This window comes from Chroicocephalus ridibundus, chromosome 2 (genome assembly GCF_963924245.1).
Source record: "Chroicocephalus ridibundus chromosome 2, bChrRid1.1, whole genome shotgun sequence".
Lineage (NCBI taxonomy): Eukaryota > Metazoa > Chordata > Aves > Charadriiformes > Laridae > Chroicocephalus > Chroicocephalus ridibundus.
Genome location: NC_086285.1, coordinates 135418310 through 135446005, shown reverse-complemented (window position 1 = coordinate 135446005; position 27696 = coordinate 135418310). Strand labels below are relative to the sequence as shown.

At 37.4% G+C, this 27696-nt stretch overlaps 1 protein-coding gene across 4 annotated transcripts in view; it reads right to left on the bottom strand.

Annotated features, from left to right (window-relative positions):
* HNF4G (hepatocyte nuclear factor 4 gamma) overlaps window positions 1-27696 on the bottom strand; it is a 64466-nt gene that overhangs the window by 3246 nt on the left and 33524 nt on the right. For 3 of the 4 annotated variants that reach the window (XM_063327078.1, XM_063327077.1, XM_063327075.1), the window contains 8 exons: window positions 16005-16173; window positions 14311-14405; window positions 10617-10723; window positions 5468-5623; window positions 3165-3252; window positions 887-1039; window positions 469-705; window positions 57-179 (listed from right to left, as the gene is read on the bottom strand). In XM_063327078.1, the coding sequence (XP_063183148.1) occupies window positions 57-179; window positions 469-705; window positions 887-1039; window positions 3165-3252; window positions 5468-5623; window positions 10617-10723; window positions 14311-14405; window positions 16005-16150 (1105 nt within the window). In that variant the 5' untranslated portion in view covers window positions 16151-16173. Of the gene's footprint in view, window positions 1-56; window positions 180-468; window positions 706-886; window positions 1040-3164; window positions 3253-5467; window positions 5624-10616; window positions 10724-14310; window positions 14406-16004; window positions 16174-19081; window positions 19246-27696 lie in introns of those variants that run through there. The other variant, XM_063327074.1, reaches the window with a different exon arrangement.

Sequence of the window (27696 nt, the reverse complement as noted above, 5' to 3'; positions counted from 1 at the left end):
ATTCTTAAATGTAACAGTGAAATGTTATGACAGAAAGCTAACTCGCAATTACTTACAAATCTGTTCTGCATGTACAGGAGCAGACATGGAACCTATGAGGATAGTTTGGCCAGTTAATGGATCTTGGGCTAAGTGAGGATGTACGGGATGATGCAGATGACTGGCATCATTGGAAGTACCTGCAGAAATAACATGAGCGTATATCAATTCAAAAAAGCATGTTGTTGCCAGCGACTTATACTTCAATAATTACATTTCCGCAGAGCAAATATTTTGATTGGCAATTGCCTCTGGGTATTCATTAAGCAATTTAACCAGACTTCAACCATATTAAGCACTGTGTTTATTTTTAGTGTTTTGACTGCATTAACAGTGGATTTCATGAAATATTTGTAAGGATTCTTCCATCTGTAGTATGATAAATTCAAGATAATACCACATGGTAAATTTAACAAGTTGTTAGCTTACCTCCCAGTAACATTTCCTGAAGCAAACTGTCAATTTTAACAATTCCAAATAGTTTAACCAATTGTATTTGCTCAATCATTTGCCAAGTGATGCTCTGGAGTGTAGGCAGTAGAAGCAGAAGTTCTCCAAATCTTCCTCGAGAGTCATACTGACGGTCATTAATATAATCCTCTAAACTGATTTGGACTTGGAACCGCATGTTCTTAATCTTCATTGGATTACTCAGGCCTTTTGCATCTTAAGAAATGACAAAAATTTAAAGTCAAGGCAGGTTATGATTTGGGAGGAGCATCTTACTTTTTTTCATTTTATTGTTTTCCATCCAGCTAGATAACATGAGCAGATGCTACAACAACAAAAATTACTTTCAATATAATGACGTGTAAAATAATTTTGAGAGATATTTTCAAAAAGGTACCTGGATCAAAAAACACAATCGCTTTCAAGCAAGCGTACTCATTGTCGTCTATTTGAATTTCCTGGAAGGGTCGAACTAATTCATCTAGAATCCGATTTGCCACTCGGCTGATCTCTACTTCAGTACTGTTGCGATGGATTATGTAATTGTTGCCTTCGAGAGAAAGAATACCAACATGTGGATGGATAGAAAGACTTTGATGTAACATAGTAAATGAAAACCATTTTCAAAAGGACAATTCATTTTGCTTAATCAAATTAATATTTTTTTAAATAATAACTCTCCTTCATTTCATACAAAACTGTTCCTTGCAAACAGAGCGTATGTGCAACATATAGCTGTCACTCAGTAAATAATCTGTGCATGTAAATATGCCAACATGTACAGTTACTTATTAGTCCACAAGACTCAGGTCCATATTTGAATGCACACGTATGGAGCAAGCAGGCCTTTATCTTTACATAACAGATAAATGTAATAGTAAACTGATCTTAAAATTTCACTTCCCCCATTAAAATAATATATCCCAAGCTGAATGACCAGAATTTGCCAATGGACAAAGAATCCTTCTTCCAGAGGAGACACTAGGAATGTTTGTTTTTCCAACAGATGCCTCTGTTACTCCTAATAAAATTTAGAAGCATCATAAAATTTTCAGTAAAGAATTAATTCTCCCATCTCTTTTAATTTTAAATTTACATTTTGGAGCAGTCTCCATCATGGCATCTTAATGTACATTCTGTCCAGAAATCATCTGATATAAGTGGTGAGAACACTGGGAAAGCCACAGAGTTTCCAGAAGCCACCAAGCAGTTTTTGAAAGAAAAGCTGATGATTATATCACAAGAGATCCATGACAAAATGACTCATAAGCTTTATAGATATCTACCTCCAAGTATCAGAAATAAACCTTGGAGCCTCAAATTGTTTCTTCTTTTGCTATATATGCTGATGTTGGTGATACTGTCTATAATTTTTTGCTTACTATTTTATCCTTATTTTCCTTATTACCTACTGATCCCAATAAAACTGCCAATATTTCCTTTTTATTTCCGTTAATTTTGTCAGTAAAACTGTATCTAGAGAAAGAACTAGTCATCTGTATAGTTTTTAACTTGAAAGGATTCCTGGTGCGAGTCATATCTCCAGAACAAGCCCTTCTTGTCCTTTTAATATGTGTAAAAATAGATTCAAGCTGATTTAGAGCTATAAAAAAGGCAGGACCAAAGAGGAAGAAGAAATAGTAGAAAACCTCCCTGTACCACACCACCAGTGAAGAAACTAGTTTGAATCCATACACCTCGTAGTCTTCCCTCACATCAAAAATCCTGTCCAAGAAGACCTACGCCCTTTCTCACAAAACAGCCCAAGTGCTGCACACATTTAATGAGATCATTTTTGCCAGGGTGCACTTCAGACTGGCAGGGTGCTGTGTCAAACAATGCTAACAAATGCCTCATCACGTCACTATACACACCGGCATGCATCTCATCGTATTACTGTGCCTCTCTTGTATGAACGAAAGGAAGACATGCTTCCACCATGATTCCAACAACGTCCGCCTCCCAAACAGCTATGCCCTCTTCGTATAACCAAGTGAAGGAGCCATTTCAAGTGACCAAGAATATGCTTATGCAGGCATGAGCCCTTCCTGTGCCATGGATGCACCCATCTCCCACACGGCTATCCAGTTTCCTAGCCTGCAGGGTCTTCTCTATGTCTGAAGGGCTCTTGAGAAAGCTCCAGATAAACGGTTTTCATGAAGACTGAAATTAGTACATAGAATCATAGAATTGTCTAGGTTGGAAGGGACCTTTCAGATCATCGAGCCCAACCATCAACCTAACACTGACAAAAACCTGGGCCACAGGTTGGCTGCTCCTCTGTTAAGCAAAGGGTTTTTGTTTGGTTGGTTCATTGGTTGGTTGGGGTTTTTTTTGTTGTTGTTGTTTTGTTGGTTTTTTTTACGGGACAACGGTGCAGAAAGGATGATAACATAAGGAGACAATTTGCCAGGAACTCCCTTAAGTTGTGGTTTCTGGTATCCAATAAACCTTTAGCCATGTAAACTCCCAGGAAACTGTCCACCTGCTTTTGCTGGAACAAAACTGTCCACTTGCTTTTGCTGGCACGTGACAATATGTCATTAATAGCTATTTAGCATTCACAGAATGCATTGCTTTGATTGTGCCAGAACAGTCGTCCCACTTAAGTGATTACATGGTTGCTAATGTACTATAATATCATCATTATTAATTAAAACAAAACCAATATTTACCTAAAAGTAAAACATCCTTATACGCCATGGACCGTTTCGCTGCTCCAAGCAACAAGTGTTCCCCAGCGTGTGCTCTTAGCAGGGCAACCTCAAGAAAAAAAACAGCAGACTCATTAGAAGATAAAGCAGTAAGTTCCAATAAGGGCAAAAGAAATGAGGATGCATATTACCATGAGTGTATTCAGCTATAGGTACGTGTTTAAGACTGTTAAGATTCTAACGTAAAATGTACAGTGAGTGTAAAAACCTTAACACTGTACTAACAGCACACTGTAATTAAATTGTATTGTCATCCTCTGTCTCTTCTAGCATTTGGTCTAGATTTTAAATATCATCTCTGCAAAATACTTCTCCATAAATACAATCCTTGCATTTATTTCCTTGTGCCTATTCCCTTAATAAAGGTTTCTCTGGAATTTTAAGTTGACACTAAAGATTCCAGTGGGCTGGAATGAACCGCTACAGTAAATGCAGCCTTACCAGGGTCTCATTTTTCTCACCTTGAACCAAAAATTTATGTGGCACTTAAAAGAGCTGTTTCCCCAAATATGCTAAAATATCCACTACTGTCAACAAAGAAGAAACCTGATTCATACCAGGAAAGGCACTTAAAAATGTGATCATTAGTTTACTCTTTGTCACATATTTACTTTCCTTTGTTTTTAATGTCAGCTTGAAACTCCAGTGCTGGCCTCTACTTCCTCAACGAACTCCTGTCTTGGCAAGTAATTCTTTTCTTATGAATCCAAAACAATACTTTATGAGTGATGTAAAAGTACACAGCACCTAGGAATACTTAAGGCGCTAAGACCTTTCAGGTTCTCAGTAGAGTTAACTTATCTGCTCTGGCCTGCTCTATGGTTTGCAAATCAGGCTGATTCCCAGATCAGGAATCGTTTGTTCATAACAAGATGGTTTATTTTATAACTAAATGAACAATGCCCCTTAGAAAGAGGCTATCACAAATGCAAAAGTGGCATTTGTTTTAACTCCCAATACCTTTGTCTCTACTCTTCTAAGATACTTATAGTTCCGGAGTATATCCCAACATGGACTCTTCAAGTGGTGTTTCAGCCTATCTTTGTAAGCTGATTTTGTTTGTTTGTTTATTTATTTATTTATTTATAATACAGACAGGAACTTTTTAATTAGGTCTGATCTCTTTTTTCCTTCATGCCACCTTAACAATAAAAACAGCAATATATTTTTTGTTTTTGTTGCCCTTGTGTAACCATTGCACTTAAAATTCTCCTTCTTTCACATGAACGGATTTTTAACTCATTCCAGTACGTTGAGTTTGTGCACACATATAATATTCTGTGGGTCTGCAAAGACACCATTATGCTCCTGTTTTGGGGGGGTCTCCTTGGCTTGAAACATCTCCATGTTCCCGAGGAAGATTATAATAGGGAATGAGCTCAGTTTGAGTCTCAAACCCAAGGATGATCTAACTCTCCTTGCAGGATTTTGTCAAAAACCGAGAGACTGAAGAGCCAAAAAGGAGGAATTACACAATTCAACTTCATGGAGTCATTTTCAAGCTGCATCAGATTTTGGTGGTCTGGAATCAAGAGATCCTGAGCCATGAATTAACCTCCCGCCCGGGAGGACAGTGAGAGAACTGCTTACCCCAATGGGGAGACACTGGTTCCGAGTGTGCCAGCACCACTTTGAAACCCAGTGATGAGTTAGGATATATTACAGATGCGATGATAGATCAGACCTCTGTCATAAAAATCCTTAAGAAGTTTCAAGGTTTGATGCTTTTTTCCCCCCACACTTACTATATATAAAATCATTTTAGTACATTGTATTATATGAAACATTATTTGCTATGGATTGATATCAGTATGTTTGGCATTTGTTTGAGGTTCTAATGGCTGTTATTTTTTGCAGGTAGAGAAGAGCTGCTTCAAATTAAACAACATGCTGTCTTAAACCATATTATAATGAAAGGTGAACATGAAATAAATACTTTGCAAGGTCAGAAAAAAGCATGGCTTTTTTTTACAAGATATTTTTAATTTTTTCATGCAGCTTGGTACCTCCACTTCCAAAAGAATACAGAAAGCACAAAACACTGAAATATATACTAGTTTCCCTCTTCTTTTTGTTAACGTGCTAGAGTCTTATCAATTTTTTTGTGGTGGTGTGATTTCAAAACTTAAAAAAAATTTAAGATGGTGGGTCTATCACCTAGCTCTGTTTGATCAGACAATACATGAGTGTTTAATCCTAACATTTAAATATCACAGAAATAAAAGGACAATAATTAAAGTTCTCTCTTTGGTCTCCTCTTATACCTGGTCATCCAGTGGTAATTCACAGAATCCTGGAATATATTTAGCCCATTCCACCAGGACCAAAAGTTGTTGCTTCATAGATTCACAGACATCACTAATGCCAGCAATTTTCTTAACATTTATGTCAGTGCTAGCACTGGGACTGGAGATTGAGATCTGGCCATAGTGAGAGAAAAAAATAACAATGTTAAATTTCATATGATTGCATTTTCACTGGTTAACAGCATATTTATGAAAAAAATGGCAGCAGTAATCATGCATACTCTTGAGACATTCCTTGACCATATGGACCGTTAGTCTGCACATAAATTATAAAATTTTATTTCTCATTATTACCAGTGTGTATTACACTATGTTAAAATTACACTATTCATATCATGATGCAATATCTTCTCATTCCAAAATACTATTTTAAAATATACCAGAGCCCTTATTATTTGGGGGGGGTGGGGATGGTGGGTGATAGTTTATTCTTTTAAAATGATTGACATTCACTTCATTTCAGAGAAAAAAAGAGCTCACGGGGGCACGCAGTAACATTAAGAGCAAAGAAAGAGAGACATAAAGGGGTAGCATGTTCTTCTAGTGAAAAGATAAGTATCATTAACTTTAGAAGGTAAAACAGGGGGGTTTTAGTGCCTGGAGGAGAATGGTTTGTAATGATGAAGCAGCAGTATAGGCAGAGGCCTGAGACGTTTCAGAGCAAATGTAAAGGATATGAGTGTGCATTAGACCACCTGCAGTGAACAGTGTTCTGTGAAATAAGAAGAGAGCAATATCTTTCTGGGCTTGAAGCTGGGGCACTTTCACATAATCACTGAGCCAAATCCTGAAATTCTTAATGACTTTTCAAGGAAAAGGAACAAAACCAGGCTTGCTCTTAAGCCAGGCAGGAAAGACAACTTAAGATAAAACCAAGCCTGAGAAAAGAAGGTCAGTTTATAACTGATATCATACAAGAAAAAAAGAAGAAAAAGAAAAAGAAAAAGAAAAAGAAAAAGAAAAAGAAAAAGAAAAAGAAAAAGAAAAAGAAAAAGAAAAAGAAAAAGAAAAAGAAAAAGAAAAAGAAAAAGAAAAAGAAAAAGAAAAAGAAAAAGAAAAAGAAAAAGAAAAAGAAAAAGAAAAAGAAAAAAAGAAAAAGAAATAAGGGAGAGGGGAAGGGGATGGAAAAGGAAAAAAGGAAAAGGAAAAGGATAAGGAAAAGGAAAAAAGGAAAAGATCCCATCACAACAACAATAAAACCCCACCACTGTACAAGGCCTATAAAACTGACTTTCACCTTACAGTCAACATACTCAGGATATTCTGTAATTTGATTATCCTCCCCCCCCCAAAAAAAACCCCAATTGTTTGATCTTCTAAAACTGCGTACCTACAAATTTCCTACAAAGGATGGTGGATGCTATTTAGGCTGACTCCCACCAGATCCCCTTCATTCCCAGATGCATGTTAAATCCCCCAGTGGGGTCTGTGGTGAAATCCCATTATCCTTGGGTGGTGAAAAGGAGTTGCACTTCTGAACTAAAGCTCAGTGCTTCCTACGTAATTCAGTAGTCTGAAACACTGAAAACAGCCTAGATATTAATGGCAGTTAACCAGCTGAACGTTAGTTCTCAGGGAAATACAGCAGCTAGGCAGGTGAAGAAATCCTCAGACATATAATCAAAGGCTATCACATAGAGAAAGGGTTAGAGGTATTGTCTCTCTGTAGACATAGCATTTGTGAGATCCCTGCTGTAATCATGAGTCCATTTCTGGCACCTGTTCTACAAAAAAGAAGTTGAAAACACTGAATATCATTCAGGTGAGAGCTACCAGAATGACTCGGTCTAGAAAACCTTCAGTACAAAAAGAGAGTAAAGAAATTCAATTCAATATATTTCATTTTGTTCAGAAGAGTAAGAGGAGTCTTGATCATGATTCAAAAGTACCTACACAAAGAAGAGAGTTCTGACAGCAGAAGGCACTCCGATCTACGAGAAAAAGATACCACCATGCACCAACTAGAAGTTAATTCTTCAGACAGATTGTTTAACCATTAGACTTATTGACTCAGGAACTTAATAGATTGTCCTTCCTTTAATATCTTCTAAATAAAGCTATGCATCTTTATAAATTACGTCTTATAGGACAAACTATAGACTCCGTGCTGAAATTACTTGGTAATTCAGCTGGAGATTCATGGGATGACTCCCATGGATTTCATTATGAACTCCTAGGGTTGCATTGCTTCACAAAGATACGAAGTTGTGAACTTTCCTTTCTATTTCTCTATGGCTTTAACATGCCTCTCATTTCTGGGGTGCAGCACAGGAGTTGCTGATCCATAGAATCATAGACTAGCCTAGGTTGGAAGGGACCTCAAAAGATCATCTCATCCAACCTTTCATGGGAAAGGGAGCCTAGATGAGATTATCTAGCACCCTGCCCAATCATATCTTGAAAACCTCCAGTGATGGGGACTCCACCACGTCCCTGGGAGGGTTATTCCAGTGATTGATTGTTCTCACTGTAAAAAACTGCTTTCTTGTACTGAGCTGAAACCTCTCCCCATGTAACTAGTACCCATTGACATCGGACATGACTTGAACATTGAACATTGACTTCAGCATGACAATATAACACTAGATCCCTATTGTCCTGAGAACCATCAGAGACACACGCCTTTACTCTTACGAGAGTCCAGCATCCTAGAAGCCTCTCCTGGGTCTGTGGGAGAAAAATTGTACTTGTACAATTGCCCCCTCTAAGGGATCTTCAGGGAAAAAAACAATGCATTTTCCCTATTTTAATATGAAAATTTTAAAAAGGATGGATGCCACCTCCTTCCTTATTTCATAGCTGAAGGACTTGGCCAATGATTTGTGATGCTGCCACCTCCTCCAAGTCTCTCCTCAGGACTGAACTCATCTTACAGACCCATTCAACTGAGGGAAAAACAAGGACCTTTAAGACTTTACTTTTCCATCACATTAAAGTGACATCTTGGTCTTTGACGCCAAGAATGTGTCTTCATATATGCTTGGCATAGTGAGAGCAATTCTCTCCTACTACAACAAACCAGTCACTAAGTGTTGTATCTTCTCTTTTTTGGGGGGACTTCTGCCACAGCTTTCTCAGGTGGTGCTTCAACCAATCCTTCCTTTGTAACAGGGTGGGGTTCTTGGGCCTTTCTTCTTTTTATGATATGGAACAATTTCTTTGTCAGAAACTTCAGAATCAGCCTTGGACCTGTTCTGCTTTTTCTCTACATTTTTCCTTTTTCTCTACATTTTTCCTTTTTTGACCTTTCTTGGGTGAACAGACCTGGCTTTCCTCAGTCACTGATTCATTAGCGTACCTTTCCACCCCACTGACATTATCTTTGTTCTTCTTTGTGCCTTTTCTGTACTTTAGACTTCTTGCTGTCATCATGCGTTACATCAGAGGCATCTTTCTTCAGAGTGGTGATGTCTAAGATTTGCCTGAACCCTGGACCAGGAGCATTGTGAAGCATCTGGTTGCTCTCTTTGCTTGTCTTCTGAAGAAACCCTCTCTTTAAACTCTGATGCTTCATGACACTGGGAACTTTCCTTTCTGTCTGATTTTTGCTCTTCTTTCCAGCGACACAGCCGCTCTTCTTTAATGTGAGAGTGGCTCAGTGACCAGGATTCCTGTGGCTGCACAACCTGGCTCAGAAGTCTGTACTTTTTGTTTTTATCATCTCCACTGGGGTAAGCATCAGTATCAGGAGAGTCGCTCCTGGTAGCGTCACTCACAGCGATGTTTGGGTGACCGATGAAGACTTGGACTGCTTTAATTTCTGTGATTCTTCTTGGATTTTCTTTCCTCATCTATATATCCTGAACTTCTTTCTTCTTGGATATCTTCTTTCTTATTCCTGTGGTCTTCCCTTCCGTTTTCTTTGTCATCCCAGTCTCTCTGGCGGTCTCTTTCTTTATCCCTGTCTCAACCTCTCTCCCTTTCTCGTTCCCACTTTTGATCTCTTTTGTGCTGGTTGGACTGGATGATCTTAAAGGTCCTTTCCAAATTAAATGATTTTATGATTCTATGATACCAAATAACAAGTAGAATAATTTTGTGTATACTCCAGGTGATGTTTTAGGCCATGAACCTACTGCCTGAAAAGAATTGTGTGGCAGAAAAGGCTGAGGATGTGATTCTGTTTAAGACAGCTCTTATTCCTGAATTGCATATAACAGTTGGAAATGATTAAGGGAGTAACACAAAAAAAAGCACAATAAGCAAGTTCAAAGAATTACTAAGGAGGTAAAAATAGGTATATTTTTTATACTGTATAGGTATGAAAGGTAGGAAGGTCCATTATGTTCATCTAGTCTGCCCAGACATGCAATATGTACCAAAGACTATCACCCAGTAATTCCTGCATCAATTCTTTACAGACAGTTCCACCCTAAGAGAGATGCTGATAAAGGATGAGATTACAAAACATTTGGGGATGTATAAATCAGTCAGCATGAAATCATAAAGGTGGCAGTTAAATTCTAAGTAAGTTAGTAAGAGGTGCAAGAATGCAGAATCAATGACCATGATTTATCTGAGGTGCAGAAAAGGACTGGAGACTGTTCCATTCAGCAATTGATTGGATAGGGGAAAAAAAAAGAAAAAAAGAAAATGAAGTTCAGATGAGACAAAGAAAATTTAAAAGCAAGATGTGAATAGACTGTAGCTGGAACACTTCTGTTTGCCTTATTTATAATGTCTAAGGATATTAAAAATGGGATTTTCAAAAGAATGTAAGGAAATGAGTGTCCACACCCCTTTGAATGTAATGGCTTTGGACAATTTTTTCCCTAATGTTTCATGGGAAAGCCAGCCTCAAGGATAGAGAGATGCCACCATCTGTCTGAGACAGCAACTGATTTAAAAGCAGTAAGAATCATAAAGCTTTATTAAGAAAGGCGCCTAGGACATATTGTCCTGGACAAAGCAGGATTTTTTTTATTGACTTTGCTTTAAGAAGGTATTCTATTACTGATTGTTTCACTGGGAAGAGGAAGCTGTGCATTTTGGAAGTAGAAAAAAGTAATCTCAATAATTATATTTAATTCAGTAAGAAACTGAGAAGTATTTAACTTCAGAAAAAATGGTCTTAGTCATCAAATAATTTTGTGGTAGACCTCAGTACCTGACGGGAGAGTGTCTCAGCTTGTGACAATGTGCTAATAGACGGAATATTGCAGCCATCGTAAGTGGTTCTTCTTGTACTTATCCTGTCCCGTTCATTTTGTACAGCTGGAAAAGAATAATCATCTCATTTATGGACTTGTAGACATTGCCACACAGTACCATTTCAGAAGTTTATTAGATAACTATAAGAATCAAAAGCTATGACATTTGAAAAAGACCTTATGCTTTTTGCTCTAAGTAATGAGGAAGGATGACGATACATTTATCTTCTTTATCTGTATACTGTTTGCCTGTAAAAACTACATAAAAGCAACTGTAAATAGATTCTGAATTATCAGCACTTTTGTGACTAGCTTTATTACAGTAAAATCTCCTCCTTCCTTTGAATTTGGACACATGCTGTCATTTTCTTATTTTAACCAATTTAATAAGTAAGGCTTTATGACAATGGTAGAAACAGACACCTCCAGACTGCTGAACAGGTCAAGAGATACAGCACCTCCGCTGACAAAATGTCTCAGTCAGAGGAAGCGTGAAAGCCCTACTACTGCTCTCCTGTGCCAAACCCTGAAACAGGAATGAATCATGAACTTAATCCACTAGTAAGATAATTTTGAAACTTAAATCTCATGCTCCTCCTCAGTGACGCTGCATTCCTAGCCAGTTTACAGAACATTAACTAAGTAAAAAAAAAAAAATGATTAAAAAGCACCAAAAAAGTTTCAGGCCGGTAAATTTTGTTTCATGGGAACCAAAAAAAGGCAGTTGAACAGGCTTTGGATAAGGAATCCTTAATCAGCACATGCAAGGCTTATGAAGCAACAAGGCTTACTTTTGAATTGAAGGAAGAGGAAAAAATAAAACTATCAATCAGACTTTTCTAAAACCTAGATCATGTCCAAGGTTAGGCCAAGGAGAAAAGAAAAGAAAAAAAAAAAAAAAAGAATTGTGCTGATCAAAATCTTTTTATTGCACAAGGAATCTCATCATCTTTTAAGAGCAGCTGCTTTATTTCCAAAGATATGTTTGCTATTTTGTGGGAAACAATCTGCATTACAGAATTTAGGACTAGTACCAAAGGCTTCAATAAAAAAAATAAAATATTCTATACACTGAATAGTTTTCAGGGTTTATCTGAACAATGCACAGAGTTTATTCCAGAGGTGTACTAACTTTTTGCCAAGGACACTCACTGATGGGCCTTTTATTAAGGTCACAGTAAGAAATGTGCAGTGATAAACACAAAGTGCTAAATGTTCATGTGGACAGGAAACAAAAAATATAACCTTTTTAAAAAGAACGGAGAAAAAAACATTCACTGAATCTCTGCAGCTTAAGTGCTACATAGAAAATTAAAATAAGGTCAGTGCTGATTAGTATTAGAAAAATAGTAAGCTATTCTGACAATCACTAGTGAAAGTCACTGGTGGAGCACTTTGAGAATCATAGGGAAATTCTTCAGTTTTCTCCTGTGTATGCATAATTTTTGATTATTAGAATGGATTGACTGTTATCCTAAAGCCTTTTTGTCAGTTCAGGCTAAAACTGCCTCAAACAGAGGCTCTGTGAGGAAGGGGGAATATTTGCTCCGAGGGCTTGTATAGCTTTCACCAGCTGAAGCCTTTCTCACCTTCACCCTGAAGAAAATAAAGCGATTTGCTAGAAAAAAGCTAAGAAACTATCATATAGACTATGCTACACTTATGCTATGAGACATCCCCTGACAGTGTAGAGAGGTACAAAACAACACACAAGCAGTGAAATTCACAGTTCAGCATTTTGAATTACTTTAGCACTGGGAAGCCTTGAATAAACATGGCTAGGACGCTACGAAAAATTAAAGCTTTATAGCTAGTGGGACCAGAGGAGGCAGAGAGGTGTAAATTAGGTTAAAAGTTTTGTGCAGGATACATCTTCACTTCATAAACATGAGTCAGCAGCGTGCCTCATGGCAATGTCAGGTAGCCATGCACCGGGCTGCATTAGCATCTTGAGGGCAGTGTTTATTTCTCTGTTTTGGGCTCCCCAGTACACAAAAGATGCTGGAAACCTGGGCAGTGTCCAGCGGAGGGCTATGGAGTCGTAACCCACAAGATGCACAAGGTGAAGCAGAGAGAGACGCCTTTGTTTATGTGGAAAACAGAGGACCAAGGCGGAGGTGGGGGTCTGATTTCTGTAGTTTACAGAAAATGGAGCCAGATTCTTCTCAGATGCACAGTGAAAGGACAAGAGACAATGGACACTACCCTAACTGCAGTACGACACATTCCAATTTGATATATGGAAAAAACTCTCCCCCACGAGGGTGGTCAAGCACAGGCAGAAGTTGCTGAGAGAGGTTGTGGAATCATCCCTCTCAGGGACTGTATAAATCTGGCTGGACAGGGTCCCAAGCAACCTGACTGAACCTAGACGTTAGCCTTGCTTTACATGGGGGCCTGGACTAGATGACTTCCAGATGTCTCTTCTGAGCTAGACTATTCTTTAATTCTAGGTTTTGAAAGTTTGTGAAGCTTTGGGTTTTGGCAAAACTTTTAAGGCTGCTGTGGACACACACCTTTTCTCCAAGTCACATTGCTAATATATATACAGTATGTTACTGATTTTAATGGCTCAAATTCCAAAAGGATAATCTGTATTCAAGGAGATCCACAAGAATTAGCAAACCTATTTCACACATACACAGTGTAACGCTGTTTAGAATATCCCCATCCAGCTGCAAGGAGAAAATCCATTTTACCTTATAGTAAAACTTGATCACTAGCAAAGCAATACTATAGTATAGATATATAAGAACATAAAGAAACAGCTTCCTTTTTCTTAGGAAAGCTATGTATAGACTAAAAATATAACAGCCTAGTTGCAGTACAGAACTGCACACTCACATTGCAGACTGGCCTTCAGGCAGAAACACCATGCTTCAAACAAAACAGGTAGCAAAGTTTGTGATGAACCATTTTTGAGTGCTTATTTAAACCAGATCAGGACATCTTTTGCCTCTACATCATAATTGCCAGTAAAGCAATAGCCCCAGTAGCCTGCTACAAAAATCCTCTGATATTCCCACTGCCTTTCTTTCCCTACTGTTCCGCTCTTCTGGTCATCTGGTGCTTCCACTTTGACAGAAGGATCCCTGTGACACCCATGTTTCTCTATGTCTGTCGGTGAGATGCACAATTAACAATCCCATATTAAGCCCTACTGTTCTCACCACTTTTTCACTCAACTTCACACTCCTTCCTCTGGTTTAAATGCTTCAAACATTTAAATTTAAGGGAAGAACCAGTAAATTGGCACTGCCATAACTTCAGTAAGGGAGAAACAAAATCCCAGATAGAGATTTTATCACTCAAATTTGGTAAAAATTAAAAACTCGCACTGAACTTTTCCAGGATATGCCTCGACACTTAGAAACCAATGAATTTTGGTGCCAGGATTCATGGATTAAACAGTTGCAAATTTACTTTAAACTCATATATTTGCTAATGCTCAAGGTGTTAGAACTGTTTACCCACCTGAAAATTAGACAATGCATATTTCACCTCAATATGCAAGCATTTCTCTATCATGAAGGCTCTATAGCAGACTTTCCATTGAATTACTCTGCTGGAGTTTTTTAGAATGTTTATTACGTTTTAAAACTAATTCAGATTATTTCTCTCTGCATATAAAATAATAAATTACTCCATTACCTTCTTTTTTCATTCCTGCTCGAAAACACTTTTTTAAGCGACAATATCTGCATTGATTCCTCTTGTCCTTGTCAACAATACATTGCCGGTTGAATCTATCAGAGACAAGAAAAGGTAAATGTATAAAGCATTAAAAAAGCAGCACCCTGATTGCAAAGAAGAAAACCAACTAATCTGGCCTGTCAGAATAACGTCTGTAACAACAGACTTGCTTCTTCTGTTGTTTTGGTGGGGTTTTTTTTTTAAATTTTTATTAATCGGTTTTGAGACGTTTTGTATGTGCTTAATTTGCAGGAATATATGTGTTTGTATAGATACATGTATGCACTCGAATGGGCAGGTGGGGAAAATTTTAGAGTTATGTGCATCATTTCCACCTCAGTTTACTCGTGAGATATGTCTGTAACTGGCTGCATTGAATAGTGGTGGATGGCGGAAAAAAAAAAGAAGAAAAGCTACAAATAGAAAAAGGAAAGGACAATCAAGGGAAATGCCAAGGGTCACTGGCACGGAGGAGACCTCAGCTGCGAAATCAGTACCTTTGGCTGGCAAAGTTTACTCCTTCTGGGAAAGACCAATGAACAAGCTACAAGTTGTATCATTACAGATGACAATCTAAACAGGAAATGGGAAGAAAATTTTCTAACACCACAATGAAATAAAGACATGAGGAAACACACAGAGCATGAAGCTGCAAGAAGGCTTTCCCAAGCTCTCATGCATACCTACATGTGTACCTAAGGGGAACGTATATGAGGCATCTCCTCCTTTCTGCCTTTTTGTTGTGCATGTGTTTGTTAGATAAATAGGTCTATGTTTTGCAGAGCTCTTCTTAGAATCACTTATATCAGCTTTTGTCACATCAGTTTCGGAATATGTCTATGCTATATCACCGTGATATGTCTATAAGGTAAAGATTTCCTTATAAGAGTATTAAACAACCAATGAAGAGTGTAGCAAACATTTCCAGTAACAAGCATTTCTTAGAAAAAGTTTTCTCTGATTTGTCTAAATTCACAGAGGTGACATATATTCTGCAGACAGCTTAAAACTGACATTTTATGTACTCATGCACGCACAGGGCAATTCGCCAAACATGGTGCACAGACCTGCAGTATGATAATTTGGGCAGCTAGACATCCAGAAATTAGCAACTGTCATTCAGTCTGACGGGGCAAAACAGTCACTCAAAAGAGCAGTGCGTCACCCAAAGTGATGTACTTGTACACTCTATAAAACCAGACTCATTAATCTTAGACTTTCTATTCAAAAATGGCCTTCATAAGAAAAAAAAAATGAAAGGAATTCTTAGAAAACAGCTAAGAACTACAGTTTTCACATTGCCAGTGAAAATCTGAGGATTTTTCTTTTTTTTTTTTTTTTTTTCCAGGAGATGACCTTTCTAATTCTAAATAAAAGAATGAAACAGCTCTTGAGTGTTGTAATGATATCAACAATATCAAAAGACATCTGGAATGCAGAATGTGTAGTGTCAGGTAGTCTTGAATAAAAGACATTTTTTCCAAACCATGAGAATATACCATGAATCACATGCTCATTAAAAGCGTTGATTAGAATTCCTTAAGAAAAAGCTGAAAACACCCCTACATAATTCTGAAAAGCCTGAAAAGGTGCGATAGCAATTTTTGCTTGGATTCATTAATTTAGCGCCTCTAGATTAACTTTTTAAATACCTGCATGTATAGACATGGTTTTTCCGTATACTGCGTCTAAAGAATCCCTTGCATCCATCACAGCTGGAAGCACCATAGTGTTTTCCAGTCGCTCGGTCTCCACATATTGCACAGACACTGCTGACCCCGTTGTCAGCAGCATTCATGTTGACAGCTTCTCCTGCACTGTCTGAGAAGAGGCAAAAACAACATACATAGTTACGGACAAGACTTTCAACAACCACCCCACGAACAGTTTGCACTTAAATAGAGGCCTCTTCTGGCCTCTTCTCTTCTAATTGCCACTTACTATTTATGTAGCGTGGCATATCTAATTACATCTGGTTCTCATTCAGCTGAACACTTGCAAAGTTATAAAGAGGTCAGCAGAATTTATGAAGTTTGCAACACAAAATAATTTTACTCTGAACTCTTGCCGACTACAAGGGGTTAAAAATTCAAGTGTAACTCTGCATGTATAATTCTGTATACATTCTTGCTAACACGAAGAGGAACTTTGGCACAAAGCAGTGTTGCCTATTAAGCTGGCAAAGATCTCATATATCAGTTCACGTAGGAGCTGGCAATAACTGGCAACTATCATACAAATACACAACTGCATACGTGACCAAAAAAAAAAAAACAAAACCCCACACAATTTTTGCATAATACTTAATGGAAAAATGCATGCTAAGAGGACTGTCTAAGTGTTATTTCCTTGAACTAGTTTTCCAAAGGAACATTGGTGCAGACTTTACTTGCACAAGAGAATATTAGCTACGTGATCAACAATTAGTCACTGAATATTGTAAGCCATACGGAAGGAATTCACCTGAAATCAAAACAGACCTATTTATTCTTCTTTGAGTCACAATGCTTAACAGATGCGTTCAAAGAAATAATTGCAAAATATCTTTTTCTGTTATGCTTCTGGTTTTATGAAAGGAAAGCTGTTTGCAGTATGCCCTAAACATTCACAGTTGTTCAGGCAGGGAGAGGAAAGAGTGCCATGTTAATTAGTTATTCAAACATGCATTCAAACGTCAAGTACATGAGCTCATGAAGAGTGGACAGGTCAAAAAGTAAAACTGTTGATATTGATACATATTGTTATTCATTCAGATCCAACTGGAATGCATTACACAAATACACTATAAAATTTTCATTCTGTCCTGAAGAGCTTACAAATTAAACAGAGTTCTTTAGACAAATGGAGAAGAAGTAACATTTTTTTTCAGTTTTACAGACACATAATTGATAGGAATTATATTAAAAAACTATTCATAAAAATGAAATTTTAGAGGTAAGAATCCAGTTCTGTAAAGATTTTATTTTAAAAATAGGTTTGTCATGATTGGAAAATTATTTTTAGAAATGGGTTACAGAATTACTTTAGCTAGAAAAATATAAAACCTTTCTTTTGGAGTTTTGTAATTTTGCACCATAATAATACAGCAGAATAATTAAAAATACAATATTTAAATTTAGTAATGAAATAATTCATAGCAATGTAAGTTGTGTATATACAGAAGGATATACTTGTTTTCCTTAGTATTCCTTGTCTGGGAAATAGACCTGATTTTGCAAAATTCCTTGATTTCAACAGAACTGCATAATCTGCCTGAATGTGGCTTGTTAAACTTCTCTGAGTGTTTCTGATTAATTTAGACAGCTAGGAAAGACACACAGAAGAGGCAGCTTTCGTTCCAGACTAGCACTGTGGCTACAAGACAATGCTTTTATAAATTCTATAAGAAAAGACTCAGGCTAAACCCAAAGCAAGCTCTAAACAGAAAAGGGCTACACCTAATAATTATCAAACTAATCACTTACGGTGAATAGTTTAACTAGCTCTATCACCAGCATGTAACGCAACACAGCGTAACCTCCTTAATCTGCTTTCCCATTTTATGTAACATTAACAGATCTGAAAGGGTGTTATTCAGCAAAAAAACAAATGACCAATGAAATCATTCATATTAGAACAAAAAGCAGAGAAATCATCTAAAAGTTGCATAATCGTTGTTGATAGCTTCCAAATCACTTAGGGCATAAAAGTTTGTTTTTTCTTCCTAAACCAACAATCAAATCTACCTTTCTGTTTACTAAGCTTGCTGTAATGTAACATCAGAAATTCAGATAAAACTTCAAGCTCAGCAATAAAAAGCAACTTAGGCTGTATATGGCAGGAATATGCGGAAATGCATGTGCTAAATATTTTTCCTGAAAATCATTAAATATTTGTTCTGCCTTTTAAAAATACATACTACCATAGATCTATGAATTATACTTTATGATGCAATAAAACTATTTTTAAGTATATTAGAAGATTTGGAAAGTCATTTTAGAGTGGTTTCATTTGTCTGATACTTTTGTTCACTTTAACAGACTGGCTTTTCCTTTTTTTTTCTTGGTAGGTACTCAAGATGGCAGAATGAAATGGTGTGCTTCCTATTTCAAGCATAACATTGATGCAATTTCTCAAAAATTTTTTGCATTAAAAATTCCACCTCAAGTTAAAGTGCTACATTAGACAAACACAAATAGTTTTTCTCAGCTAAACATTACCCTCTAGAAAGCCAATGTAATTTCTAAAAAAAAAATCACTCTAGTTCATATATACACATACCTAGAAAGGCTATATTAATATTTAAATAAATAAAATATTAGAAACTAGGCATCAGGAAACAGTAGCTAATTTTTTTTCATAAGCTTCTGGATAACTTCTTCCCGTCCTTCTGAATGTTATATATGAAATATAGTTTCATGTCCAAACTGTCAATACTAGTTATTCAGTTGTCTTACAGTAAATAAAACAACTGCTGAATAGACCATTTTCTTCCTTTGATTAACTGACTGGTGACAGTACAGTTCAGTTACTTTATTACATATAACTTCTCTTTTGTTTTCCTTAATGTTAAAGAATTATAATGTTATTAACTTAGAGTTAGTGATGAAGTGTAAAAGAGCCGATTTGTAGTTTGAAAACAACCCCCAAATGCTCCCTTAATAAAACATTGAGCTAACACCTTATAGCTTTGCTAAACTCCACTTTTTCTGTTAACTGGCTTGATTTTGCATCATGGAGCAGAACTCACCATTGCCATTATACAGAATCTGCATAGTTTCGAACTCCAGTGCCGTATACGTCGGATCTAAAACTTCACTGTAGTTTGCCATTTCCATGTCTAGTATCGGTTCCGAGAGCCTCATCATTGAATGCAAAACCAGTGAAAAAGCTGCTCAAATGCACAACCTTCCCATTCTGTTTCACAGTGATTGATAATCCAAAGTTAACTATAACTGTGTGTCACTTACGTGCTGCAATGGGAGGAGCTGGAAAACTGCTTCTGCATGCTATATTCTACCTGGTGGTTTTTTTTCTTTTATGATACAGTGCAACCCTTCTGATAATCTTGGAATGCTTTATGGAATGACCTTATCAGGAGTTGTACTGGTTCCAGTTCTTGAGTGAACCCAAGGACATGCAGGAAGCTTCCTATCTCCCATGCCCTGCTACACGTTCTGTTTTCAATGTGGGGTAGAAACGGTCCTAACAAACCTCTCTGGTTGTTCTATGTAGAGAGACTGTATGTTCATATGTCATTTTGCTCTCCCTCTTCAGAACAATAAAGAAGTGTGATACGATGATGGACTATCCTCATACCCAAAACGTCCACCATCATATTTTAAAGGGCAGCTGCAAAACCTCCCGTTTTCACAACTGTTAGCCTGCTTTAACTGTGGCGATGAGCATGTAGGCATGCTGAACCAAGACCTCAAGCCACACGGACTCTGCAGCAAGGCCAGTTTATAGATCCCCCCCATCACACACTGTGTCGCTCCGATGGCTCTAGGCACTGGGACCTTGAACGCGCTCAGAATGTGGCTTCCTGCTCTAACCCTTCTTCATACAAGATGCGATGGCAGCATGTTGCTTTCAAGCACCGTTCAGGTGTACACGGAAAAATAATATCATTCACCTTCTCTGAAAAGAAGAATGTCTGGGTAGGTCCCCTGCTCAGCAGTTGGTACACGTGCCATGTACAGACCCAGTTAAAAACCCTCCTGTAAAGCTGCTTGAATCTGTGCAAGAGAGCTGAATTTCACTTGCTCATCAGGTGCTTTTAAATGTTGGATAGCAGAATCTCAAATGTTATTACTTCTCCATAAATTCTTTACAGAAAACTACCCTTTACACTGCTGAACAACAGATTAATTAATTAAAGTTTACACATATAGGAAAACTGCCCAGTTTACATTTAATTAATAAGAGCCAGTAATTGGATACACAGCACTGAAATCCGTATTTGCATGGAAAAAATGCCTGCAGTTGCTGTTTGGTAAAACTAGCTGCAAAACGACACCAAAAAATAACTCCTTGACTAAAAAAAAAAAAAAAAAAAAAAAAAGAAGAAGCAAAATTTACAGGAAAAGACCTAGAAAAAAAGCCTTTTGAAATTCACTCTTCTTATTTCCAAGTCCCCAGGGTTACCGGAGGCAGAAATCATCCTGTCTCCTTGTGGACACACAGATGTAGTCTCAGGCCAGTTCTCCTCCTGACTCCAGCAGAGTCCAGTGACGTAATTATGACAACAGGATTCTTGTATAAGTCACAGAGCTATCCCCAAACTGAAGAGCATTGCACAAATCCTCGGCAGATTTGGGAGGGTCAACCTACTGCTATTCCTTTTCCTTTATACCACTCATCCATTATTATATTCAATGAGATATCAAAAAACTGCAAAAGTTACTACTTTTAAAAGGGCAAACTTATAATGTTCTGCCTTCATATGAATAGCATGTTTATTAATGACCAGTGTAGCTACAAATACTTCCTATACACTACAAGGAGACAAATAAAATAAGGGAATTTTATAAGATATTTAAGTTTATGACTGAAATGTTAGAATATTTCATGCCTACAATCATGGAAGAAATTCTACTCAGAAAGCATCGTTTCACAGTACTGGAAGTGTACGAAGTTTCACTGTCTTTAACCATAGCTAGTATTTTTTAATTTTTCTTAAAGAAGCATATTAAATTAAGATTGATGAAAAGCTCTTTGTTGACAGCCCTTATTTGTTTAGGAAATCACAGTAGTTTCATCATGAGATGGAATAATTTTATGCTACCCGATGTTTAAAGTTTCTTCAGTAGCAGAATTTCTTGCATTTGCTAAAATTTGTTGTATTTGTACAGCATTTGCTACAAAACCAGTTACTAGTTACATGACAAATGATTCACTGCATTAATATGCTACTTAAAATGATATGCAAAGGTTTGTATGTTAACCAGAATTATCTTTTGCATAAGTTTTGATAAGATTTTCTATAAATAATCTCCGGCTTTTTCATATCAAAATAGTATGCTGCACAAATACAAACATATCTAAGACTAGCTTAGTTTTATTTCAAAACTCCAGTCCCAAAAACATTCTGGCATATGAGTAAATTTGAAATAAAGGCACGAATGTAAGATGGGAGAAATCATGTATGACATGATCAAATCCTGCTATTCCCTCCGCTGTTAGCAGAACTTCTTCAGTGCTGCCAAAACAGGTCCCTCAGTGACTACTAAAGAGAGGGAATAAATTGACCCTTCATACTTCTGTCATATAAAAACTCATTTCAATTGATTTTTTAATATGGAAAAATGTGCACTACAGGAAAGACGTTCTTTATACTATTTTTTCCCCTGTATTGCTAAGGAAACTTCTTACAATCAAATCTTGCATTTGTAAAAATCTGGTTTCTGGGGGATTTTCGGCATCATGAAGTAAATCATGAACAATTAATGTATACTAAATGACTACTGTAAAATATTAATATGCTTTCTTTCTGCCTTAGGTGGATCAGAATGCAGCCCTGGAATTAGAGAAGATGAGGAAAGAAGATACTGATGAACAGCTTCTTGGTCCTATGTCAGTCCAAGCTTTATAATGTTCACTAGTATTCAGACCACCACACCGAGGTTTCTTTTCAGATTGGACACCTACGCTGTTTTTCAAATTCTGAACGACCTTGCAGCTTGTTGTGTGAGATGTTCTCTCAAATTCTAAGTCAAGTCATCTACTACTGACAGCAAAGAAATATTAGCCTTAGGTAAGCAGAAGTTTCAGCAGAAAGTCAAACTGTGAACCACTCCTCTGAGAAAACTGATACTGTAAACTTGAGCGAGAAATGATTTTTCAAAATAAATTTCACAGTAATTGCGAAGAAAGAGAAAGCTACACAATAATGGTTTTCTTCATGTGGTTTTGTTGGGTTTTTTTCTTTAAATCTGATGACCTTACAATCACATACAGAAAGCATTCCTATCTTATCTTTAAGACTATTAACTCTGTTAATTGTTCAGCTCTCCATATTAAATGTAATCATTCTTTCTGATTGTGGTATAAAACAGAACACAAGCTAATAAAATCAAGGTTATTTCCATACAAGCCTTCCTGAAAATAAAAATAAATCTCAAACTACTATCACTACTGAAAACAGTTTTGGTTTTCTGATTTTTTTAATAGGTAGTAATATGTCCTTTCATCATTCCAGCTTAGTAAGAAATGCAGGTCCCTAGAAGAAAGTCTTAATTTAAACGGTTTGGGTTTTTTTTGTTTCCCATGTCTTCTGAGTAAGGAACACAGCTTCACAGTGTTGCTTGTTTTGCAGGTACATTGAGTTATGGTGGACATACTCGGAAGGCATCCTACTTCTGTCAATAAGCTGGCGTATTTATCCAGTATGTTGATAAAACACACATTTTGATGCGTCTCCCCTCCTACTTGCTGGTACACACGTGAGACGGGGTACGCAGGGAGTCTGTACTAACCAGCCCTAACGAATCCATACAAGCTGAGCCAGAATGTCTCCTTACTACCGTAAACTCAAAGATCTCCGAGTTAGGGAGTTTATTTGCCAAAAGCCTGCTACGCAGGAAAGGGTGTGCAAACTTCTGCACGCCAGTGAGGAATCTCATCTTTGGCTTGCAAAGACACACGCCCATGTAATAACAGAGACTGGGTGTCCCCCTCCTGTAACGCACCCTCAGCGCCGGGGGAACACTGCGGGTCACCGTCACATCATCTCCGCTGCTACACACCCCCATGGATTTCATAAATGGTCCATGAGTAATGACCGGGAAATGTTTACTCTTATTCTAAAACATATAAAATTGTGACGTGATTTGTAACACTGTGGTATTACTTTATTTGCTAGAGATAGGTGGCTTTTTATTAAAAAAAAAAAAAAAAGTCAGAGCTGAATCACATCTAAAAATCAGTGATAAAATCTAAACGTGTATTACCAACCTTCTTAGACTTCTTGTAAAATAAATAGCCTTTTGTGCTCAAGACCTAGATACCATGATGGAAACATGGCTAGAGTCCTCTACAACTCCAAAACATTACAGCAAGTCTCTCAATACCGTCATGCCCCCTCCCCACAAAAAAAAAAAGTTGAGAGCCAAACAAGGAAAAAGTTGCCTTTGAGCTGGTTAAAGCATTTTTCAGAACAATTTGTGAATCATGAGAGTAAATGTACAGCACAACAACTGCTTCCAGTAAGATGATCAAAGGCACCGTCTCATATGCACTTCTCAAACCCAGCATCAGCCATCAGCTTCACCAAGTAAATTTATGGCACTTAGATGCTTCTGTGCCTTTTCATTTTACATCTTCCTTTTGACTTTGTCCTAAAAATATAGTGGCTATATCAAACACTAGAAAAGTTGCTAAAGCAACCAGAATTGAATAACAGGGTTTCACGGCACACTTATTAGGCAAGGTGGTAAGATTAGCTGCAACAAATCATGCCAGGTGAAACATAAGTACAAATCTTTGTGGGAAATCTAGGCTAAGCCTCTTTCCATTACACACATTTTTAGACACTTAGACCACCCCAGGCATTCTATAAAAATGAGATTCTTGCACATATTGAATCTGCCTCTTTTTTCATTTGAATCGGTGATTCATTATGTTGAGTTCCACTGTATCATACAGCAAAAAGACATAGCTTGCTTTTATAAGTTATGATGAGGGTTGTTTTTTCTTTTTTTCATTTTGGAGTAACAGGGAAAGGACCGTTACTGCGAGGTCTGAATTGTCTTTCTATTTACACTTTTGGCTTCATAAAGTATCCGTCTTTTGGAACACCCAGCTACAACTTCAGCAGCCATGAATATGAATAAACACAGAAAACAAAGAGCTTGCCTGGCTTCTGACTTGTCAAACACTATGGACCCACCCTATTTAGCATGTTTTTCAAGACTGAAGTAGTCCCAAAGTAGTTATGAAGATGTCAATGAACAGTCTACATCAGAGTTTCAAAGCAGAGCAAGAGACTTTATACTCCAAATTCTATGAAGTGAAATTTACAATTTTAATCTTGCATCCAGTAGGGTCTTTGCCCTGTCTGTAACTTGAGGGGAAATAGCAAAGGAATATGAAAGCTCTAAAGTATTTTGAGCCTGAAGAACAGTTGCTGCAGGATAATTTTGAAGATAATTTAAACTGTCTCAGGATATAGCTCGCTTTCAGATCCTCCCTCCCTATTCCAAATATCATTCTCTGCAGCTTATTCTAAAAGGATAAATGATTTATTCGCTTTATATGCCACACTGTCATTGAGGGGATATGCTACTAGCATAGCAGCAGCAATATAATGGTGTCATATGCAAAGGGAAGACGTTATATCTGCTACTTCAGGTCAAGGTAAACAAAGCTATCATCTGGTTTATCTGATTTTATTTATCACTTACACACGCACACACACATCAGTGAGTGCCTTGGGTAGCATCTCACAAAGTACAAGGCACATTCCAGTTCGCAAACCCTTAGTTGCGCTCTCTCTAACAGAAAGGTATGTTTTGAGGATGATTCTCGTATTCATTGCATTCAACCACAATCTGCACAGATCAAAATTATTGACATTTCTTCTGTATTTTCCAGATGTTCTGTGCTACTTTCTGTCAATGGCTTAGTGAAACCAGTGGTCCCCCTGTGTGTGGTGGTCTTGCAGCTGCACTCTCTAGCCCTTGATTACCAACCAGATTCAGGAAGATTTTTGCTATTCTTATTATTTCACTTTTTTATTATCCTCATGTTGCAGCGAATTTCTTCAACTAAGGAGAGCTGGATTACACCTATAACTCCTCTGTGTCAGCAGCTAATAACCTTAAAACTTTCCTCTGAGATTTCTGTCGTCAATTTAGCATAAGACAGCCTTTCACCAAGTAATACCACTGCTGAAGAGCAGGAAATAGTCCAGGAAAAGCCATCTCATAGCCGAGACATCATACATGGACCACTGTATATAGGCCACCACAAAATGCCAACAAGTAGCCGTGCAACTGCACTTACGGTGAGCAGTGTGTCTGGCTGATGGAAGAGGCAAGGCCATGATGGTGCCTGTTGAAGAAAGACATTTCTATGGGAATATTTAGAGGGATAGCTAATAGCGAAATGGAAGCCTGATGACAGTCAGCAGAAAAGGAGGCTGAGGGGTGGCATTGCTGTCTACAGCTTCCTGAGGAGGGGAAGTGGAGGCGGAGGTGCTGAGCTCTTCTCCCTGGTATCCAGTGATTGTATATGCGGGAATGGTTCAAAGCTGTGCCAAGGGAGGCTCACACTGGATATTAGGAAGAATTTCTTTACCAAGAGGGTGGTCAATCACGGAACAGGCTTCCTAGAGAGGTGGTCGATGCCCAAAGCCTGTCAGTGTTTGAGAGGACATTTGGACAATGCCCTTAACAGCATGTTTTAACTTTTGGTCAGTGCTGAACTGGTCAGGCAGTTGGACTACACGATCATTGTAGGTCCCTTCCAACTGAAACAGTCTAGTCTAGTCTAGTCTAGTCAGTCAGAACACAGTATGCCAGGTACAGGGGTTAGGAGGTAAAGACTGAGGACACAGAGTAGTCATACTCCTTTACCTAGCTGTTCCAGGAGGCTGCCCATAGTAGACTGCAACATATATAGATACCAAATGTTATGCAGATTTAAAATCTTGGGTAATATATACATATGTATAAGTATGGGTATATGTATAGATGTACACACAGGAATTCATTTGCGGTGTTTTTGTGACAGCTGGATTTGCCTCCTGAATTATCCATTATACCTACAAAAATGGATTTGAGAGGGGAAGCTCTCCTTCCTCCAAACTGGACCCTAATAATTTTTGACAATGTATTGCTCATGTGCAGATTCTCTCCATGAGCTAGTAGTAAATCTGTTATTTTGCAACTTCAATCCATTCCTGTGCTGGCTTTGTGTCCAGATTAACAGTAAATTTGCTAACCCTATCTGGGGTTAGCAGGCACTATCAAAAACTTGTGCATTTTCATGGGGAGAAAGGACAAAATATAGGATAATTTTGCTTTTTACATAGCAACAGATAAGGTTTACGGTTAGGTATTCGAATTACTACTAGGTAGACTTTAGTATTTAATATTTCTATTTTAACTTAACATTCTTTAGTTCATTTTATTCTTGAAAACTCACAATAGCCATGAAGTGTTGCCAGTTTAGAGGGCTTAAAGGATTTTTGTAGCACAGATTTTTGTGGTGAGATTTGCTGAGTTACAGTTAAATAACTGGAGTCACTTGTTAATTATTTGCTTAAATCAGGTAACTTATTTTCTGGTACACACAGAAAAATTAATCAGAGACTTGTTCCGGAGAGCAGAATGAAATGAGAAGAAAAGAGGAAAGAGTTCAGGTGTAAGATAAAACCAACCCATCGTGATATTGATAAGGAAGACTAAACACTTGTTCAGTCATCCCCGGGTGATTAGTAATGTCTTAACAAGACTCCTTGGCAGGTTTTTATGCAAACTTGCTCATAAACAATGTTTTATATAGCCAGTTAGATAAACTCGACTTACAATTTATCCACATTTATCTTGAAAAATACCATATAATGAGATTTTTTTTTTCACAGATAAACACCCTTGCCTTTGTCATACGCAATAAAAGAGTTCAAAAAAAGGTTAACCAGTATCAAGGCAAGGTTTGTTTGGGTTTTTTTTTCGGCCTGCCTAGAATCTCTCTTTTCTGTGTGATGAATTAATCGCAGCAAGTCTTCTGATTTCTATATTCTATCCCCTGATGAATTGAGTTATATATTCTACGTAATGTTTCAAAACAAACTCGGTACACTTCTGCCCATACTAGTGACTATATAACTCTTGGTCCTACGTAAAAGGCTAATTAAATAACTGAATAGTCACACAAGTCCCATTATTTTCAGTTACTCTGTCTAAAATTAAAATTTTTAACTAGAGTCTAAACTGACTCATCACATTCCTGCAGAAAGAACGTTGTGTCAACACACTTGATTTAACTCTTCCAAGACACTAGCATGGTTATGCTTAACTTGACAACTTCTCTCATTTTCATTGTTACAAAAATCAGTTAATGAGAAGTTCAGAGCATGTTAAAGCCTATGTGTTTAAATTGAAAATATGAAAAAGTGAGAGAAAATTCAAAATACTACCCGATTAAAGGAACAACACGAAAGCATAAAGGCATATCTTCTGTTTCAATGATATTTTGGCTCAGCTCTTTAAAGTATCAAAATAACTTGATTTTATCCATCAAATACATATGAAGATTTTTAGACCAACTCACCTCCTGGGGAAGCATGCATGTAAAATACCCTGATTTTCAAAGGGATGCTTTTCCCTCTGAGAACAATAATACATGACGAGATTGAGTACT